This window comes from Theropithecus gelada, chromosome 2 (assembly GCF_003255815.1).
Source record: "Theropithecus gelada isolate Dixy chromosome 2, Tgel_1.0, whole genome shotgun sequence".
In the NCBI taxonomy this organism is placed as follows: domain Eukaryota; kingdom Metazoa; phylum Chordata; class Mammalia; order Primates; family Cercopithecidae; genus Theropithecus; species Theropithecus gelada.
Window position 1 is genome coordinate 43518641 of NC_037669.1, and position 18650 is coordinate 43537290.

Sequence of the window (18650 nt, forward strand, 5' to 3'; positions counted from 1 at the left end):
GCCTGGGTGACAGAGTGAGACTCTGTCTCAAAATAAATAAATAAATAAATAAATAAATAAAGTAAATGAATATGTCTTTTGAGAGATCACCTTGCTCTTTCATACAGCCAACCTCATGGACAAAAAAGAATATCAGTTCTCAGGGACCTATGAAAGGATCCCTGAAGCCTCCAATGAGGTTAAAAACTCCCCAAAATGCTTATGCTCCCAGAGCCCTTTTCGAAGATGATAATGCCACACTCATTAACCACTCTCTCACCCTAACTTTCAGGAAACTCAGAAAGGAAATTATGTCATGTCAGATAAACCAACTAAAATTAGCCTTTGGTGTGGATCCAAGGGTCGCAAGCTTCCTTTGGGTCACAGACTGTGGACTGGTGGCTTTCATTTTTTTAAATGTTTGTTGGATGGATGAATGGATGAATGAATAAATGGTCTCCTCCCTTCTTACTCCTACTTCCTCCAAATAACTCAAATGAGAAAAATGACTCAAACAGAAAAGTTATGCAGCACAAACCTATTCACTTGGCTAAATCACAGTATAGCGCATGTGCAAGAACATCTTGAGCTGTTGTCATGGCTTGTTTCATATTTCTTCCATGTCTTTGCTCAAAAGCCATCTAATCTATCTATCCAAATGAAATGAAAACCTAGAGGCACACAAATACCTGGATGCGAATATTTGCAGGGGTCTTATTCATAATTGCCAAAAACTAGAAGGTATCCAAATGGATGAACTGTGGTACATTGGTGCCACCAATGAAAAGGAACAAACTACTGATACACAGAACATGGACGAATCTCAATGATTTATCTTTTTCTTCTGCTCAGAGAAGCCAAACTCAAAAGGTCACATACTATATGATTCCATTTATATGACATTCTAGAAAAGGCAGAATTATAGGAATGGAGAACAGATTAATGAATGGTTGCCAGAGGTGGGGTGGGGGAGGGGTGGGCTGCAAAGGGGCACAGGGAAATGTTTTGTGGTGACAGAACCAGATCTTGACCATGCTGAGAGTCACATGATTATATTAATTTATCAAGACTCACGGAACTGTACACTAAAGAGGGTGAAGTTCACTGCAGGGAAATTATACCTTAACATAAAAAATGAGGAAAAGCCACCAGTGAGATCTTCCCTAACCACCCCCTACAAAGGGCAGCCCTGCCCCCAGGAGCCCTCATCCTTCTCATCTTGCTTTATGTCCCCCACCCCCTACCCCATGGCACTTATCACCATGTGAAAAACTGTATCTTCACTTATTTATTTACTGTCTGCCCTTCTCCTCCCCCTAAACTGTGAGCTTTCTGAGGGCAGGGAGTTTTTTGGTTCACTGCTGTGTACCAATGTGCCTGGCACGTAGTAGGCACTCAGTAACGATTTGTTGAATGAACGAGTGGGCTAATATTGACAACTATTCATCCAGATAGCTTCACCTCTGCAGATGAAGGGGAAGTGGTGTCATTGGCTTGGATATGGGTTGTCCTGTGACCACAGACAAGTTGGTAACTGGTGGAACTTGTTATGCATTTCCACAAGGGGACGCGTGCTGCTGCCCACTGAATGCCCCAGGAGGACTGCGTGAGGCAGCAGTCCCTGACAGGAGCACACTGAGATCACGGAGCGGATGGCTGCCGGCTGTGTGGTTAAGCCCAGGGTGAGAGCTTCCACCAAGTTCACTCTGGCTCATTGTCATCATTGATCCATCCGTCCATCTCCAAAAAGTTACTCAGGGCCTACTGTGTGCCAGGCAAATGCCAGTCAGGATACACGACTAACCTGGGTACTGAGGAGGAAACCAAACAATATAAGAAATCAGGCCTCAGGGTCTTAAATGTCAAGGTATGTGGTCCACAGGAAAGAGGAAAGGCTTTTTTTTCTTTTTCTTTTGCCATAAAGGACATTTATAGGATAACTGGCAACATCTGAATAAGGTCAATAAATTAGATGATAGTATTGGATTAGTATTAATTTAATGTTTTGATCATCAAACTGTGGCTTTATAAGAGATTGTTCTTGTTTTTAGGAAATACACACTGAAGTATTTAGGTGTAGAGGGTATTCTGTGTGCAAATTACTTTCAAACTGTTCATAGTATATACGTATATATATGTGTGTGTGTATATATATATGTGTGTGTATATATACTTGTATATATGTGTGGAGAAGTAGAAGGAAGAGAGAAATGGAAAAAGAGAGGGAGAGAAAGAATACATGAAAAACAAGGCCAGGTGTGTTGGCTCACACCTGTAATCTCAGCACTTTGGGAGGCTGACGCGGGTGGATCACCTGAAGTCAGAAGTTTGAGACCAGCCTGACCAACATGACAAAACCCCATATCTACTAAAAATACAAAAATTAGCCAGGTGTGGTGGCATATGCCTGTAATCCCAGCTACTCAGGAGGCTGAGGCAGGAGAATCGCTTGAACCCGGGAGGCAGAGGCTGCAATGAGCTGAGATCGTGCTACTGCACTCCAGCCTGGGTGACAGAGCGAGACTCCATCTCAAAAAAATAAAAAGCAAACATAGTAAAATGTTAACCTTTGAGGAATCTAGATGAAGGGTATATACAATAATTTTTCATGCTATTTTTACAATGTTTTCTGTGAGTCTCAAATTATTTCAAGATAAATTACATAGAAAGTTATAAAAAAGATGTGTTATTCAGTCAACATGATGTGGCTGTTTGAATGGAAAAAGAACACTGTTGGTGGAGGAGATGGTTAGTTAGAAGACTAAAAGATAGGATGTAAGATGGACCTGAAGGCTAGGGAAGGTCTGAACTGGAGAAAGGGGAGAACCCACAGGTCAGGAACAGACAGTAGCTCAGAGGTGAGAATCAGGGTGATGTTTGGAGGAGGCTGGCAAAGCACAGGGCTGATATTGGACAGCAGGGGTATGAGGATAGTGGACACTCTAAATTAAACAGAATTAAGGTGAGGCATAGTGGTTCAGCCTGTAAGCCCAGCGCTTTGGGAGGCCGAGGTGGCAAGATCACTTGAGGCCAGGAGTTCGAGACTAACCTGGGCAACACGGCAAGACCCTGTCTCTATAAAAAACAATAAAAACAGCCAGGTATGGTGGTGCATGCCTGTAGTCTCAGTTAGTTGGGAGGGATTGCTTGAGCCCAAGAGTTCGAGGTTACAGTAGCTATGATTTTGCCACTGCAATCCAGCCTGGGTGAAGAGCGAGACCTTATCTCAGAAAAAAAGAAAGAAAATTAAAAATTTGGTTCCTTGGTTGCACTAGTCACATTTCAAGTTCTCAATAACCATATGTGGTTAGTAGCTATCACATTGTGTTGATGTGGGACATTTCTTTCATCACAGAGAGTTGAGCTGAGGCTTTGTCCTGAGTGAACAGCGAGTCCTCACTCAAACAGCAGTCGGGCTGGGCTAGAGGTCCCTGATAGGCCTTTCCAGCTCTTGGGGGACAGATCCAATTAGGAGGCTATTGCCATACCTTGGAAGGCACTGATCAAGATCCATGCAGAAAAGAAGAGGCAAATGAGAGGCAGAGGAAAGTTAAAAGAATTTAAGGGGCTAAACAAGAGGGAGGTACACAGATTACTTCGAGATTTCTTGCGTAGATACACGTGGAAAGTCATACTGAAGGAATATAGAATTAGGAGTACCAGACTAATCTGTTTGAATCTGTTTGTAGGTTAGAAGCCCAGGATCAGAATTCCAGAGGGAGGCTGGTGGAGACTGGAAGTGAAAGATTCCAGAATTAAAGAAGCCATTAGAATGGAAACCATGAAGATGGGCCATTTCCTTGGGGAAAGAGAGTGCAATGAAAGATGAGTGGAGGCCAGGGTTCGATCCCAGGTGTGTCCACAGTAAAGAAGCTGAGACATGGGAGAGGGCTGTGGAAGGACCCTGAGAGCAGGAGTGTTGCAACAAGCAAGGGTAGAGGAGGACAGATGCTGGGAAGAGCGCCAGGTGTGCCCAGCATGGAGTGAGAGATGGTGATGCTGGAGAGGCCAGGTTCCATGGGACAGCATGGTCCAAAGTCACCCCAGAGGAGATTCTTGAGTAAACAGTGGGGAATGAAATAGTCAACGATGCTGGAGGTGAAAGAACAAAGAGAAACAAGGAAACAAGAGGGAATATGAAGCTCAGGTTTCTTCTGAGGTGAGAAAAGAGAGAAGATGACAAGGTGGAAAGTAACGGCTGGGGCACAGTGGAGAGGGAGAGCCCAAAGATGCTAGAGGGAAGAGCATGGGGAGCCAAATCCTTTGGTGGGGGAGACCAGATGCGATATGGGATGCCTGTGACTGGCTGAGCCACAAAGGCCCTGCCCCTCTTCGTCCAGGACTGTTGGGAAGAGAGAGGCCCTCCAGGGAAGAAGAGAGGGCTTCTACTGGAGCCCAGATCTGATCTCTGGAGAGAGGAGGCCATCTGCTCAGAGGAGCTACGTGGAGGGCTGTTGTCATGGGCTGAATTGTGTCTCCTCAAATTCACATGTTGAAGCCCTAACCCTTGGTACCTCAGAATGTGACCGTATTTAGAAATAGGGCCTTAAAAGAGGTAATTAAATTAAAATGAGTCCATTAGGGTGGGCCATAGTCCAATTTGACTGCTGTCCTTATAAGAAGAGATTAGGAAGAAGAGAGAGAGAGAGAAAGGAGCGAGAGAGAAAGATGGAGGAAGGGAGAAGGAGAGAGGAGAGCGAGAGAGACCAGACAAACGCACGCACAGAGAAAAGACCATGTGAGGACACAGGGGAAAGATTGCCATTTTCAAGCAGAAACCTCAATCTTGGACTTCTAGCCTAGAGCTGTGAGAATCAATTTCTGTGGTTAAGCCACCCAGTCTGCCATGCTTTAAGTCAGCCCTGGAAGACTAATATAGCTGTGGATGGGCATCACCAGTGGGGTGGGCACCAGAGGGTGTGGGAAGGAGGTTGACAGTCCCTGGGGTGAAGAGCTAGGAGCGCAACATGAAATCAGGGGACTCCAAAGTCCTGCCCCATACTTGGTGGCTCTGGGTAAACCCATTTGACTGGAAGTGAAGCCCTAACTAATCTTTCAGTGTCATAGTTAAATAGGATTGAAGGCCAAATTTTTATGTTTGTTCTGTAAATTTGGAGCTACCATTATTTGAATTGGTTAGCATTTGAAGCTGGCTTGGTTCCTATCAGTAAAAACAATTTTAAGTGTTAACAATGTTTTATATCTTATTCTATACATATTTTATACGACCATCTGCTGAAATCCACTAATTGTGTACTAGGCTTATAGGCAGAAAACACCTGATTGTAAAACCCGGTTTCTCAGAGGGAGCGTTTCACTTGGTTCTTATCCCAATCAAATACAGCAGGGAGCATCATAATATCTCCATTTTATGAAAAAGGAGATGGCATCTCATAAAAGTCTGGTGACTTGCTGGGTTCATAAAACCAGATGTTCTGGAGCTGGAAATGGGACCCAAGCCTCCTGCCAGCCAGGGTATGGAATAAATAAAATTTGTTGTGGAGTTAAGCTACATTATAAAGAAAGTATAGCACACAGTGCATGTTTTTTTTTTTTTTTCTTTCTCTTTCTTTCTTTCTTTTTTTTTTTTTTTTGACACAAGGCCTTGCTGTGTCACCCAGGATGAGTGCAGTGGCATGATCACAGCTCACTGTAGCCTCAACCTGCTGGGCTAAAGTGATCCTCCCATCTCAGCACTCACCCAGCTAATTTTTTGTAGAGAGTCACTATGTTGCCCAGGCTGGTCTCAAACTCCTGAGCTCAAGTGAGCTCCCACCTCGGCCTTCCAAAGTGCTGGGATTACAGGCGTGATGGTGAGTGAGCCACCATGCTCAGCCTAAGTGAATGCTCTAACATCAGCCCCTCCCCCCACCATCCCCCTCTCTGAAACAAACAGATCCCCAGAGGACTTCTCTGTCCTTTGGGGCAAGTTTGGCCCCTTCAGCTATGTGGTACACCACCCTGTTGGCCAGTTCAGCCTTACACTAACCTGAGAGCTCTCATGTAGCACCTGTGCTTCTTCTCCCCAGTCCAGGTCCTCAGAAGAGGGGACATTCTGCTTGTCCAGATGCCCAAACTCACAGTACTCCTTGGCTCACAAACTTGTTTCCTCTCCTCTGGAGTCACTCTTATTATCTTATTATTCCTGTCAGCCCTTTGTCTCTCATCCCCTTCTCTGACACCATAAACTTTATGTACTAGCCAGTCAGAGAGGAACATCCTAGAAGGAAAAGAAAACCCAAGCACCTCTGCAAACTCCATAGTGGCTGCTGGCCACGGGACAGGCAGGGAGGGTAGAGCATGCCCTACTCAGGCTGCCCCTCTGAGGAGGGGCTCAGCCACCTCCTTTAGGCAGTCAGCTCAGGCAACACATCCTTCCTGGTAGAGCACTGCCCCAGGGTACTGTGCTCACCGCTGCCCTTTGAGCTCCTCTTTCCATCCCCTATTCTCTTGCCTCCGTTTCCCCTGAAGCCACACCTCTCTCCTGAGCCCGTACCAATTCATCCAACTACCTGACCATCATCTCCCAGGGAGATGCCAAACACGTACTGCCAGCCCACCATGTGCAAAACCAAATCCAAGACCTTTTCCTCACACCTGCTCCTTGTCCCCATTTCTCCCAAGGCCCCCTCCCTGCCCATATCCCCTGACTAATGCCTGTTGACTACACCAACTGAGCACCTCCTCAGTCTGCCAATTTCTGCCTTCCCACCATCAGCACTGTAGTCCCAACTGCATCACCTCCTAGGCTTCTGGTCCCCTGTCCCCCATCACATCTGTCACACTGTGGCCAAAGTGATCTTTCTCAAATGCAAATCTGATGTCACTTCACTGCCCGAATCTGTTCAGTGGCTGCCCACTGCCACTCAGGATCAAATTCAACTCGTCTTATGAGGTCTTTGAGCTCTGTCCCTGGCTTTCATCCCCAACTTTCTTGCTGGCTTTCCCAAGAGGGGACAACTTTCATCACACCCTCGACACTCAATATTAGTGGTTCTCAAAATTTAGCCTACCTTATGATTGCCTGGAAAACTTAATAAAAACACAGATTCTTGGCTTCCAGGTGCTGGTGCTGCTACTGCTGCTGGTCCCTGCACCTTCCTTTGGGAAGTACTGCTCTGTAATCTACATGGAATGTCTTTCAGTTTCTGCAACACCAGGCTCTTGCCTTCGCTCCTTTGCACATGCTGGGCCCTCTTCTCTTGGATGGCTTTTGCACATTCTTTGGGCAGGTCCCAGCTCAAGTACCACTAATGCCCCACTGGGTTCATGGCCCTCTGAGGTAGCTCCATCACAGCATTCATCAGGCACTGCTATTTCAGAAACCTGTCCCCAACATACACACTATGGCAAGCTTCTGGGGACAGGGATAGGATCTACCTTCTGTATCTGCAGTGCCCTAGCATAGTACCTGGCACATGCCTGATAAATGGCCATAAAGGAATAAGTGAAACCCTTAAGGATTTCTGTTAACCTGGGAATTCCCAAGGAATATTCTTCCCCAGCCCTGGGCACTGATGCTGAGAAATATAGCCCTGGGGCTTGAATTTTTACATAACTTTCTATTAAAAGGATCAGTTTCTGCTGTCGCATCTTGGATCAAAACTGCCAGGTGCTGAGCCTTCCACTCTAGATAGAATATTGATATTAGAGGAAGTGAAATAGCCCAATAAAAACATGAGTCAAAACATTGGATCTGGAAGGCTCCTGGGAAACCTGGAGCAGGGGTGGGGGAGGCCAGCCTCCTAATTGTCCAGTTAATCTGTTCCAGCCGACCCAAGCCCTAACCGTCCTGGGAGGGGGGAAAAAGGAGGTCAGTAACCCACGGAAGTTTCCAGATGCTCAGTCTGAAAGCACCTGAATGCCTCACTCTCAAACATGGAAAATCAGCAGGGCAGAGAGACCAGAGCAAACGTTCGCAAGATAGGTGCAGAGCCTGAAGGTGGGTCTGCAGAGTCAAAAGGTCTGAGATAATGGAAAGCAAAGGAGAATTAGGGAACTAGCCCTACCAGCCTTGGGTATAGGGAGGTCCCTGGATGTCTGCCTCTCTGGGGACATTTCCCTTTTTAGGTAGGTAGTTAAAAATAGACATCAAATCCTTCACAATTCCCTAAATCAGCATGAACTTTCTGCCAAAGGCTCCTGAAAAGGACTCGGGCTGGGCTGAGTGTGGAGCGAGCACCCACCCCATAAGGCCGTATGGGAGCAGGGAGGAGGTGGGGGCACCTGAGGACGGAAGGCTGAGTCCTACCACACTGGCCCTGGGTGACCTGACCCACTCCCCCACTGCACACACTGGCCCCAACCAGTACATCCTTACAGATATGTGGAGGAATATTGGTCATTTTCCCAGAATTAACATCTCTGGGCAAATTTCTTGCTCACCTTCCTCAAAGCAAGGACTGTCACACAAGAAGATTCCAAAGAAACAGCGCTCCTCTGATTACTGCAAACATCCATTCCCAAACCCCCAGGACGCAGAGCGTCAGGATGGTTATGAAAGAGGTGTGCTGGGCCAGGGGTGCCAGCATTGCTCACTGGGTACCCTCCAGGTCCCCACTCTGGCCATTTCACTGGCTTATGGGAGACACTGGGAGAGTTGGGGAAGGAGTTGGGAGGAGTAGTGGGTGGAAGTTATAGGGTCACATACCTGTGGGTGGGAGTGTGCTAGGTAGGCACTATTCCTCCTCCCAGACCCACACTTTGGTTGGGAGTAACTGGGAGTTGGTGCCAGCTTTCAGAAACATTCATGGAAATAGCCCAGTCTCTCTCCCAGGGCCCCACATCTTTCACTGTCAGGCAAGTCTTGATGCCAAATCCCAATCTCTCTTCCACCTTTTGAATCCCATCAGGATTGAACATTCCCCATGACCTGCAGAGGAATGTTTAAAAAAAAGATTTGATCCTGGGGAAATCTTGCATGGAAACTGGATACAGTTTTTAATATCCAGAGATGCTTTCAAATTGACACAACTTTCCATTTTAGAGGCAGACACATATGGGAGGTCTAGGCAAAGATATCTGAGAGTCTCATAATCTGGGATGTTCCAAAGTGACTGATGTCAGAGATGAAGCTCAGACCAAGGCCAGGCATGGACTACAAAGGGATGTTCCATCGGCATCATCCCCAGTGACAGAACCACAGTGGAGGCAGGGACCCTTGGAGCATGGGAACTTATGAACTGGTTTGAAAATCAAATATTTATTATAAACCTACTGAGGGACCAGCTACTGAAGTTTTGGAGATGAACAGGACCCGGTTAATGTCTTCAAGTTGTAAAAGCCCCACATGGATGCCCATTTATGTCTCTTCTGAAAGACCATCAATTTATGCAGACTGCTAGGAGGAATTCCTAGAGTCTACTATCAAACTGGCATCACCTCATGTGCATTTCCTAAGGCCACTTCTTAAGCCCCGTCAATGCCTCCTTCACACAGCCAGCATGCTTGTCTCCCCTCACACAAAATTCCCAAGAACTCCCCTGGCCATTTGGGCCCCCTCCAGCTGGGACTCCCCTAAACCTGTATGCTTAAGGCCTCTTTCCCTCAGGACACTTTTGCTGCTGTGTGACCTAAACTATGCTTGCTGTAGCTTTGGACTCCTTCACACTTCAGATGATATGAAGGAGAGTTTTTAATCTTAAGTGAACTGTGTCACTCAAAAGCTTTCCATCCAATGGGCTGATGCTGATGTCAGAGTCGGGAAAGGCCTGGGGTCAGCTGGAGAAACTCCCCATTTAACTGGCAAGGAAGCCCAGGTCCAGAGGAATGAAGGGCTTTGACCAAGGCCACATATTTAATTACTGGGAGAACCAAGACCTTCATCTCCTGCTTTCTACCTCATTGGCTTTCTTGCTGTGTCTTGTGCCTGAGTGTTGCCCCAGAACTGAGCATAGTAAGTTGGCACCCGGAGTCTGACAGGAGTATCTCTGTCTCCCCATGCCCTGCTCAAGCTTAGACGGAAGAGTGTGGGGTGTTTCTTCCCTGGGCCTGTGAACTTCTTTCCTGTTCCATCTCCAAAGGGAGGAGAGGACCCACTCTGGGCTGGAGAAGTACACAAAGTGTTTTAGGAGTGTTATTATTAAATATTCAACAGGAGAAAAAGATAGCCATAAAGAACATTATTGGAACAACTGACAATAAATGTAGACTGTGAATCAATTAGACAACAGTATTGGTTCAATGACAAATTTACTCTTTGATTTTGATTTCAATAGTTGCATTTTAGTTATGTTCTTAGGACAACAGAATAATTAGAAGTCAAGGGCATGATGTCTCCAATTTGGCCTAAAATGGTAGGTACCTATCTCTATCTAAATGAATAAATAAATGAATATATATATAGAGAGAATGACAAAACAGTGAAACAAAATGTAAACAACTGGTGACTCTAAATAAAGAGCATACAAGAGTTCCTTGTACTATTGTTGCAATGTTTCTGTAAATTTGAAATTATATCAAAATAGGTATAAAAAATTCCCATCAAGAGGCACACAGCAAACACTGAGAGGTCTCAAGGTCCAGGGAGGCAAGCTGGCTGCAGCTCTTCTTCCCCCAGCTTTAGTGGCAGCCTAAAGCCAGTCCTATCAGCCAGTCCTCCTGCCACCCGCAATGAGCCAGGGGACATACGGCCAAGCCACATGTGGACAGCACAGAGTATGTCCTGAGACTGCGGCCAGGCCCGGGTGTAGTGGCCAGAACGTAGGTCAGGGTTGGCACTACAGTTCCACACCTTACTAGCTGTGAGACCCTGGACAGGACAGTTTAGTTCTCTGAGGCTCTGTTTAGCTCATCCCTAAAATGGGAACAGCTATTTATAGCGCAGTTGAGTGAGACTTGGCTGAAGTGACACAGATCGAGCTCCTGAGGTGCTCCCAGTGCACAGGCACTCGGTAGACTCTGATTTTATTCAGCCTGCAGCTGTCCTGAGACAGGTGCCCTCACAATCTTCACTCCAGCATCTGGGTGGCTCCTCCCTGTCTGCCTCCTCCCCATCTGATGTTACCATTTTCTCTCCAGTCAAACCACATAAACCGCATTCCTCTCCTTCAAAACCTGACCCTGCTTTCCTCATCCCAAAATCCTCCCAAGCTGCTCCCACCTCCCCCCTGCACTTGTGAGTCGGTGTCTGGCAGGTTAACTTGTACTTCTGTCTGCTTTCTCTCACCCTGTCCTTGCTTGGGTTGGGGTGGATGCCCTTGGGTTTCCCCTCATGCTCCTCAGTGCTCAGCAGGGAGGGAGGTGTGCAGAAGAGGGACCTGGTCACCATCTGTTTGATGAGAAAATCACTCAGCCTCACCTCAGGAAAGATGGATTTCCCTCTTAGACTAGGTACTTCTCAGCCCTTGACACAGATGAACACACACACACACAGCCAGATCGCTCATGGAATCAGAGGTGTCTGGGACTGGGGATGGCAAAGCTAAGAGAAAAAGGCAGGTTGCAGAGGTGTACAGACTGTGTGATTCCATCTCTGTGAGGCAAAAACGCAATTGATGTACTTGTGCATGTATATAAAAATGCATGGAAAAAAGTCATTGAGGATTTTTGGGGCTTGAGTGGAATTGGGGGTAGATGAAAGAGGACTTTCACGTTATACATAGTATATTTCTATATTGTTTAAAATGCTTAAATAAGAATGTGTGCATATATAATGTATATAATTAATAAACTAAGAATTATCCTCCAAAGGGAGAAAAGAACGGGTGCAGACCTAAAAGACATCTTCACTTTCCATCTCTGGGCAGCCGCCTTCTCAAGACGCTCCAGAAACAAACCCCAGGGTGTCTCTCAGGCCCCCAGGGTACAGGCTTCTGAAGGACAAGAGGGCAGGGGTGCAAGCAGGTGGAGGGCAGCTGCAGCCAGCCTGGCATTGCTCTCAGTGCTGGGGCGGCAGGTTTGGGGTGACGGGGGTGGGGGGCGGGGCGGTGGGCCAGCAAAGGGGTACAAAGTGGCCGTGACTTTGGAGTGTGTGGAGATACACACTGCCATTCTTTCAGGGGCAAGATGTCTGAAATTCCAACATGGGGGCTCTGCACACAGAGTGAGATCCAAGTGGCGTCTACTGGAGTTAATCCAGTTGTGAATGTGTGTTTTCTGCAGAGATGAAGCACTTGCTGCCAGCCTGCTGCTCCCCTACTAACTCGGATGGAGCTTCACTCCCTCCTTCCAGCCTCCCCACCACAGGGTGCCTTGCTCTGCTCTCTGGGCAACGCGATACTCTGAGGATGCTGATGTGAGGGTCCCCGAGGCGGGTCCACACTTAACAGAGGCAGCAGGGGAGACCCCCTTCTGCTTCTCAAGACCCACAGTGTGGGCACCAGGCTTCTCCCTGGAACAGCTGGTTTCCAGCTTGACTGCACATGGGGTGACCTGGAGCTTGAACAAATACTGAGGCCTGGCACCCACCCCTGAGATTCTGATGTAATTGATCTGGGGGCAGGGGAAGCCTGCGTGGCAGTGGTTTAAAAGCTCCGCAGGTGAATATAACATGCAGCCAGGGGTGCGAGCCGCTGCTCCAGACTCGGACAGTGACAACTTGCATGGTGTTTCCACAGCCTCTGTTCTCAGGGCAGACAGCCCAACTCCTGCTCTGCTCATCGTCTCAAGCTTGTTTTCCTCCTCCACAGTTTGGCTCTGACCCCATCTCACCTCCTCGAAGGCTCATTGGAGTGGGTGTGCTGGAGCTGAGGGCTGGAGGCCGCCCACCAGATCAACCCCTGCACTGCAGCTTCTGCACCCAGAAGTGGGGGACAGCCATGCCATAGCCCCAGTTCACAGCCCCTGGTGCCCTTCCTACATTCTCTTATCTCTTCTGCTCACGGTTTTCCATACCAAGTATAGCACGGGCCCAAGGAATATTTTTGGAAGATAAAATTATTAACCCATTCTCACTAGGTTTTTCTTGGTATTATGTATGCATTCCCAACAACTTATTAAATGTCCATTCTTGATATTCTCAGGCTATCTACCTTGGTTAAGTGTCAACGAGAAATTAATTCCAATTTCGCTGCCCCAACATACTGAAGGCTGCATTCCCCCAACAGCCTGGCTGGGGTATGTTTGAGGAACCCAAGTTCATCATTAGGAAGGTAAGAATAAAACAAAGTCACAAACACTGCGTTGTAATGGAAGAAGACTGTAGTCTGAATTAATCAGGCTCAATTACTTTTCTCTATCAGTAGGGGCAATTAGGAGCTTATCTTGTTTTCTGTTTGTTTGTTTTAAAACACAGCATGTGCTGGGGATGTTCAAACGACTCTGCACCCTCTGTTGAAACTGTAGGTTTCAAAGGATAGTTCTGCTGTCAAAATTAGATTAAAAATTATAAGGGCAGCCGGGGTCACATTGTGACTTTTGAGGCCCTTCTGCCTTTATAGCCCCCTCCTCCACCAAAAAAAATGTACATAGATTGAATTATATATCAAGTATTATATTTGAATTATGTAAATTACTTTATAACTGCATGGGTATAAAGATGAATATATTCATGTTATGAATTAAAACATTGTCTTTGACTTAAAAGTTCACTTTTTTCTTCTAATTTTATAAGCTATTACAGCATTTGGCAGGCCTGTAAAAGCATTGTGGACCCTACGCATGGTGCCTAATGGATGTGTGGGCTCTGGGGAAGCTGAGATCCAAAAAGAGGAAGGTAGCTGTCTATGGTCATGGAGAGTCTCCTTTCTCTCTCGGCTTCTTATACCACACTGCGATTTGCCTTCCATGAGCAAGGCACAGCATGTGTCATTCTGAAAGGTAATCGCTTGAACAGACTCTGTACAATGGAGGAGGGAGGATGAGACCCAGACACGTCTCCGTGACACTGGGAAGGAGAGAGTGGAGGAGCCAGGTGTTGACTCTGGGAGCTGAGGTGAGGAAGAATTCAGGGATGAGGGACTTTTCAGAGGAGTTTGCCAGAAAGGTATCCCATGGAGAGAGGTGCCAGAGAAGGCATGAAGGAAGGAACTGGTTCTGTTATTGGGCACTTCGGGGTGTGGGCGGACATCAGACTTCCAGGAGCTCGGGCAACAGTGAGTGACCAGGAAGTGGGGGCTCTGAGGCTGCCCTCAGTCCCTGCCCCTGCCTCTGCCTGGTGAAGCTGGGCGAGTACTCACTCTCAGTTCCTAGCACGGGAGGAAGAGAGCTCTTGGGCCTCCGGGATTTCATCTCTGGGGCCTTGGTATTCTCACTGGCCGGGGCATCTGGAACGAAACAGGTAACAACCAGTGTTAGTCAGCAGCCGCTGAGGAACTGAGCAGAGGGGGCCTCTCGGTCAAAATCCCACCTCGACCAAACTCCTCCCCCAACTCTGAGGGCCTTTTGTGCCTGCTGGACAGAACAGTGCCTGCGTCCAGGCAACCTCCTTCACCCTCCATGAGAGCACCAAAGAAGGGCCGTCCACTGCCCTGGGCCTGATTAATGCGGTGAAGACAGCACCGTCACCTTGGCAAGATGAGCGCACAGGCTGCCCTGGGAGCTTGGGATGATCCCCCAGGAATGCCATTGCTGGCAGAGTCGGGGCACAGTCACCCCTTGCTCACCCTCCCGGCTTTCTCCTCCATCAGGCCTTGTCTCCCTCCTGCTAGACATCCTGGGTCTCCAAAAGGCTGTCTCTCCAATAGGGGGAGGAGGGGACAGGGTCCCTGCTCTTGGGCTCATGGACTAGAGCTGGCACACAGCTTCTGATTTCTCCGACTTTCTTCTGCAGACCAAACTTTGCAGTGACAAACCAAACGGAGGTCTCTGAGCAGGCAGCCAGCACACCTCCCCTCTGAGACAGGGTCTAGGCCCCACTGTGGGGCCTCTGCTAGCCCTCCCCCAACAGGCCCAGTGAAGCTGGGCACAGCTGCCTGCTGGGCGGACCTAAAGATGCTGGGCGGTGCCTGCCCTTGGGCTCTGCTCCACACTCCCTCTGCCAGAGGAAACCCTCCCTCATGGAGGGCAAGCAGGGAAACATCACTTGGCTGGCTGGGCTGGGTGGGAAGGTCCTCACCGGCCCCCAGGACACTGTGGGGAAACCACCCGGGAAATGGGATAAGGAGGAGCTGGTTGAGTGGCTATCACTGGGCCCCAGCACATTCACTGGCCTTCCTTTCCCCACAAGGAGTGCTCTTTGGGGACGGCACTGAGAGACAGTCTCCCCCTTGGAGCCCTCTCCCTGGGCGTTCTTTTCCTGCTCCTGAGGAGAGGAAGCTCAGTGGGGGCGGGGGTAGGTGGGGGGACTTTCCAGCGGAGGCTTCACCACATTCCTGAGGCTTGGCTGGGGAGGAAGAGCCCTCTCACATCCGCCTCCAGGACTGGCAGTCAGGGCTGATCTTGCCTAGACTGGGCTCCTGGGGCTCTGAGGGGTGGGCACAGGGAGCAGAACTGGGGGCTGGGGACATCCTCCTCCCAGCAAGTGGACTCTGAGCTGCCTCTGGATGCATTTCTCCTTCTGGGAGGCATTTAGGCTCCTCGCCTTCCCCAGAACATGGATCTGCCCGCATGAGTCCCTCCACTCATCACCACCCCACAGGCTTCCTTCCCAGCCTAGCGCCTGCCTCCTCTCTGTTCCGGGCAATCCAGGGAGGAGGCCCTGTGCGGGTGTCGCAGGCTCATGGCAGCTCAGAAGCAGACAGGCCTCCAGGGGCTGTGGGGGCAATCCCCCACCAAAGACAGCGGAAAGCCCTGCATGCACCATTAGGGGCTTTAAGTGGGACTTCTTAGCAGTACGTGACAGGGTGTGCGGGGGAGCAGACAGCCAAAGCAACCCTTTCAAGTAGCCCTTGACACCAAAACGCTTCCTCGCCTCCACTTCCCACTGCAAGCCAGACTCCTGCCACCTCCCATACGGGCAAAAGAGCCCCAGATGGCACATCAGGGGTCCCTGCTATCTGGAGTGGACACTCTCAAGTTCCTCAGAAGGCTGCCTGCAACCCAGCACGCCAATTCCATGGGGACACAGAGAAGCAGAAAGCTGTAGGGCAGGGATGATTTCATTTTCTTACACTGGACATTTTCCCCAAGGATCACGGTCATTCTCAGCTACAGAAAAATCCTCTGGACATAGTTATTTGTCAGCCTCGGTGGATCTCAGCCTCAGCTGTATGTTAGAAGCACCTGTGCCAGGGTATCTCACCTCACAGGTCCTGGTTTCATTGGTCTGGGTTGGGGTCTGGGCATGGTATGACCCAGAAGCTCCATGGATGACTGATACTTGGCCAACAGAAAACTCCTCGTCTCTCCTCAAGCACAGGGAGTGCACAGGGAGTGGCTCCAGGACTATTCCAAGAGGCAGAAAAACCTGGCAGTGCTTCCCCTTGATATCTGGGGATGAGGGTGCCATAAACCAGGGGCATGGAGTCAGTCTAAGCTTCCCTTGTCTGGGGCTCTCCCTTCTTCCCTTCCTTGAAGACCAGCATTTCTAACCGTCGCGGATGACAATGTAAAGAAAGGTGCGGCCGGGCGCGGTGGCTCACGCCTGTAATCCCAGCACTTTGGGAGGCCGAGGCGGGCGGATCACAAGGTCAGGAGATCGAGACCACGGTGAAACCTCGTGTCTACTAAAAATACAAAAAATTAGCCGGGCGCGGTTGTGGGCGCCTGTAGTCCCAGCTACTCGGGAGGCTGAGGCAGGAGAATGGCGGGAACCCGGGAGGCGGAGCTTGCAGTGAGCTGAGATCCGGCCACTGCACTCCAGTCTGGGCGACAGAGCGAGACTCCGTCTCAAAAAAAAAAAAAAAAAAAAAAAAAATTTAAAAAGTCCATCCCTTAAAAAAAAAAAAAAAACCCCGGCAAAAAAAAAAAAAAAAAAAAAAAAAAAAAAAAAAGAAAGGTGTACCCAGTAATTGTTTCGTTTGTTTGGCCCTTTTTTTTGAAATGGAATCTCACTCGGTCGCTCAGGCTGGAGTGCAGTGGCATGATCTCGGCTCACTGCAACCTCTGCCTCCCAGGTTCAAGTGATTCTCGTGCCTCAGTCTCCTGAGTAGCTGGGATTACAGGCGTGCACTAACACGCCTGGCTAATTTTTCATATTTTCGGTAGAGATGGGGTTTTGCCATGTTGGCCAGGCTGGTCTTGAACTCCTGGCCTCAGGTGATCTGCCTGCCTCAGCCTCCCTAAGTGCTGGGATTACTGGCATGAGCAACCGCACCTGGCCCTTCTTAAGGAACAGGAGTACAGGGCAGAGTATGTATGCAGTTCTGCACTCCTTGGCTTCAGCACTCATTCTCCTGGTGAGTCTTGCAGCATAGAGGAGGGAGAAGGATCGGGTTTGCTTTTTTAACTGATGAGTAAGCTGAGGCACAAGAAAGCAAAGGATAAGAGGCCCAGTTTTCCTGGGTTCCTGAAAGAAGGGCAGCAGGGACTGAGACTCCTTCTGTCCTCATGCGGTTGTGTTGGGCTTTACTTCCAAGCATCACCACAGTAGAGACCAAGAGAGAACAGCTCTAGCTTTGGCTTTGTCATCAGCAATCTTGGGAACTTGGAGAAATAATTTAAACTGTCCCATGTCTCTGTTTCCACATCTGTACAAGGGAATCACTTTTTTTCTCTACCTCATGGTGTTCCAAAGCCCAAAGGAGAGAACACATGCAACAGTGTTTTGGAAAGCAGGAAATGATCGTTTATCAGCCGGGTGTGGTGGCTCACGCCTGTAGTCCCAAGACTTTGGGAGGCCAAGGCAGGCGAATCACTTGGACCCAGAAGTTCAAGACCAGCCTGGGCAACATGATGAAACCCCATCTCTATAAAAATTACAAAAATTAGCCGGGCACTGTGGCATGTGCTTGTAGTCCTTAGCTGCTTGGGAGGCTGAGGTAGGAGGATCACCTGAGCCCACAGAGCTTGAGGCTGCAGTGATCATGCCACTGCACTCCAGCATGGATAACAGAGTGAGACCCTGTCTCCAAAAAATGAAAAAAAAAAAAAAGAAAATGATCACTTACCTATGAATTAATTCCCCTTGATAGCCACATTCCCTTACCTACTTCTGAGTCAGCTTTAAAATTTTCCACCTTCGGAAAGCCCTCCCTGCCCTGCCCCATCTGCTGCTGCCTCCGTCCTCGGCTCTAGGGTGCTGGGGTTTCACTGGACGTGTCAGTACACTACCCTGTAATGTGCTTTGAGTCTTATTTTCAGAAGTTCCTGCAGCACTTTATCTTTCCATCTGGCCATGAGGAAAGGGGCTCAAGTCCCCCTTTCAAACGAGGCACACCCCAGACTCGGAGCCCAGGAGGTGACCGCACTCCACCTAAAGTGTCAGCATGGTGGGGCTGTGCATGCACCACAGGGCCCTGCCAGGGATGCAGAGCCAGCAGACCTCCATGCCAACTGCAGCAAGGAGTGGGCTGGAAGGGCCATGTGCCTAATCAAAACCAGCTTTGTGCTCACATGACTGCCCAGGGGATAAAAATAATAGTAATATAAGTTTAAGAGCAGCTTGTATTTTCTATTTTAATCATTTTGTGATGAAATTAAACTCCATTGCTAGATCTAGGCCCCTAAGGCTGAAGTCCTTAGCTTGTGTCCCCAAAGAAGTGTGGGGAAGGAAGATGGAGGTGTGGGGAAGTGGGGGGCCTCTACATGGAGGGGAAAACGTGTCCTTCTATGGACAGTGCCTCACCCCTTCCACTCCTGGGCTCTGGACTCAAGCTGTCTGGGCAGCATTTTTTTTTTTTTTGTCTCCCTCA

At 48.7% G+C, this 18650-nt stretch overlaps 1 protein-coding gene across 7 annotated transcripts in view; it reads right to left on the reverse strand.

Annotated features, from left to right (window-relative positions):
• MYLK (myosin light chain kinase) overlaps positions 1-18650 on the reverse strand; it is a 287445-nt gene that overhangs the window by 54516 nt on the left and 214279 nt on the right. For all 7 annotated transcript variants that reach the window (XM_025377289.1, XM_025377293.1, XM_025377292.1 and 4 more), the window contains one exon: positions 14097-14183. In XM_025377289.1, the coding sequence (XP_025233074.1) occupies positions 14097-14183 (87 nt within the window). The remainder of the gene's footprint in view (positions 1-14096; positions 14184-18650) is intronic.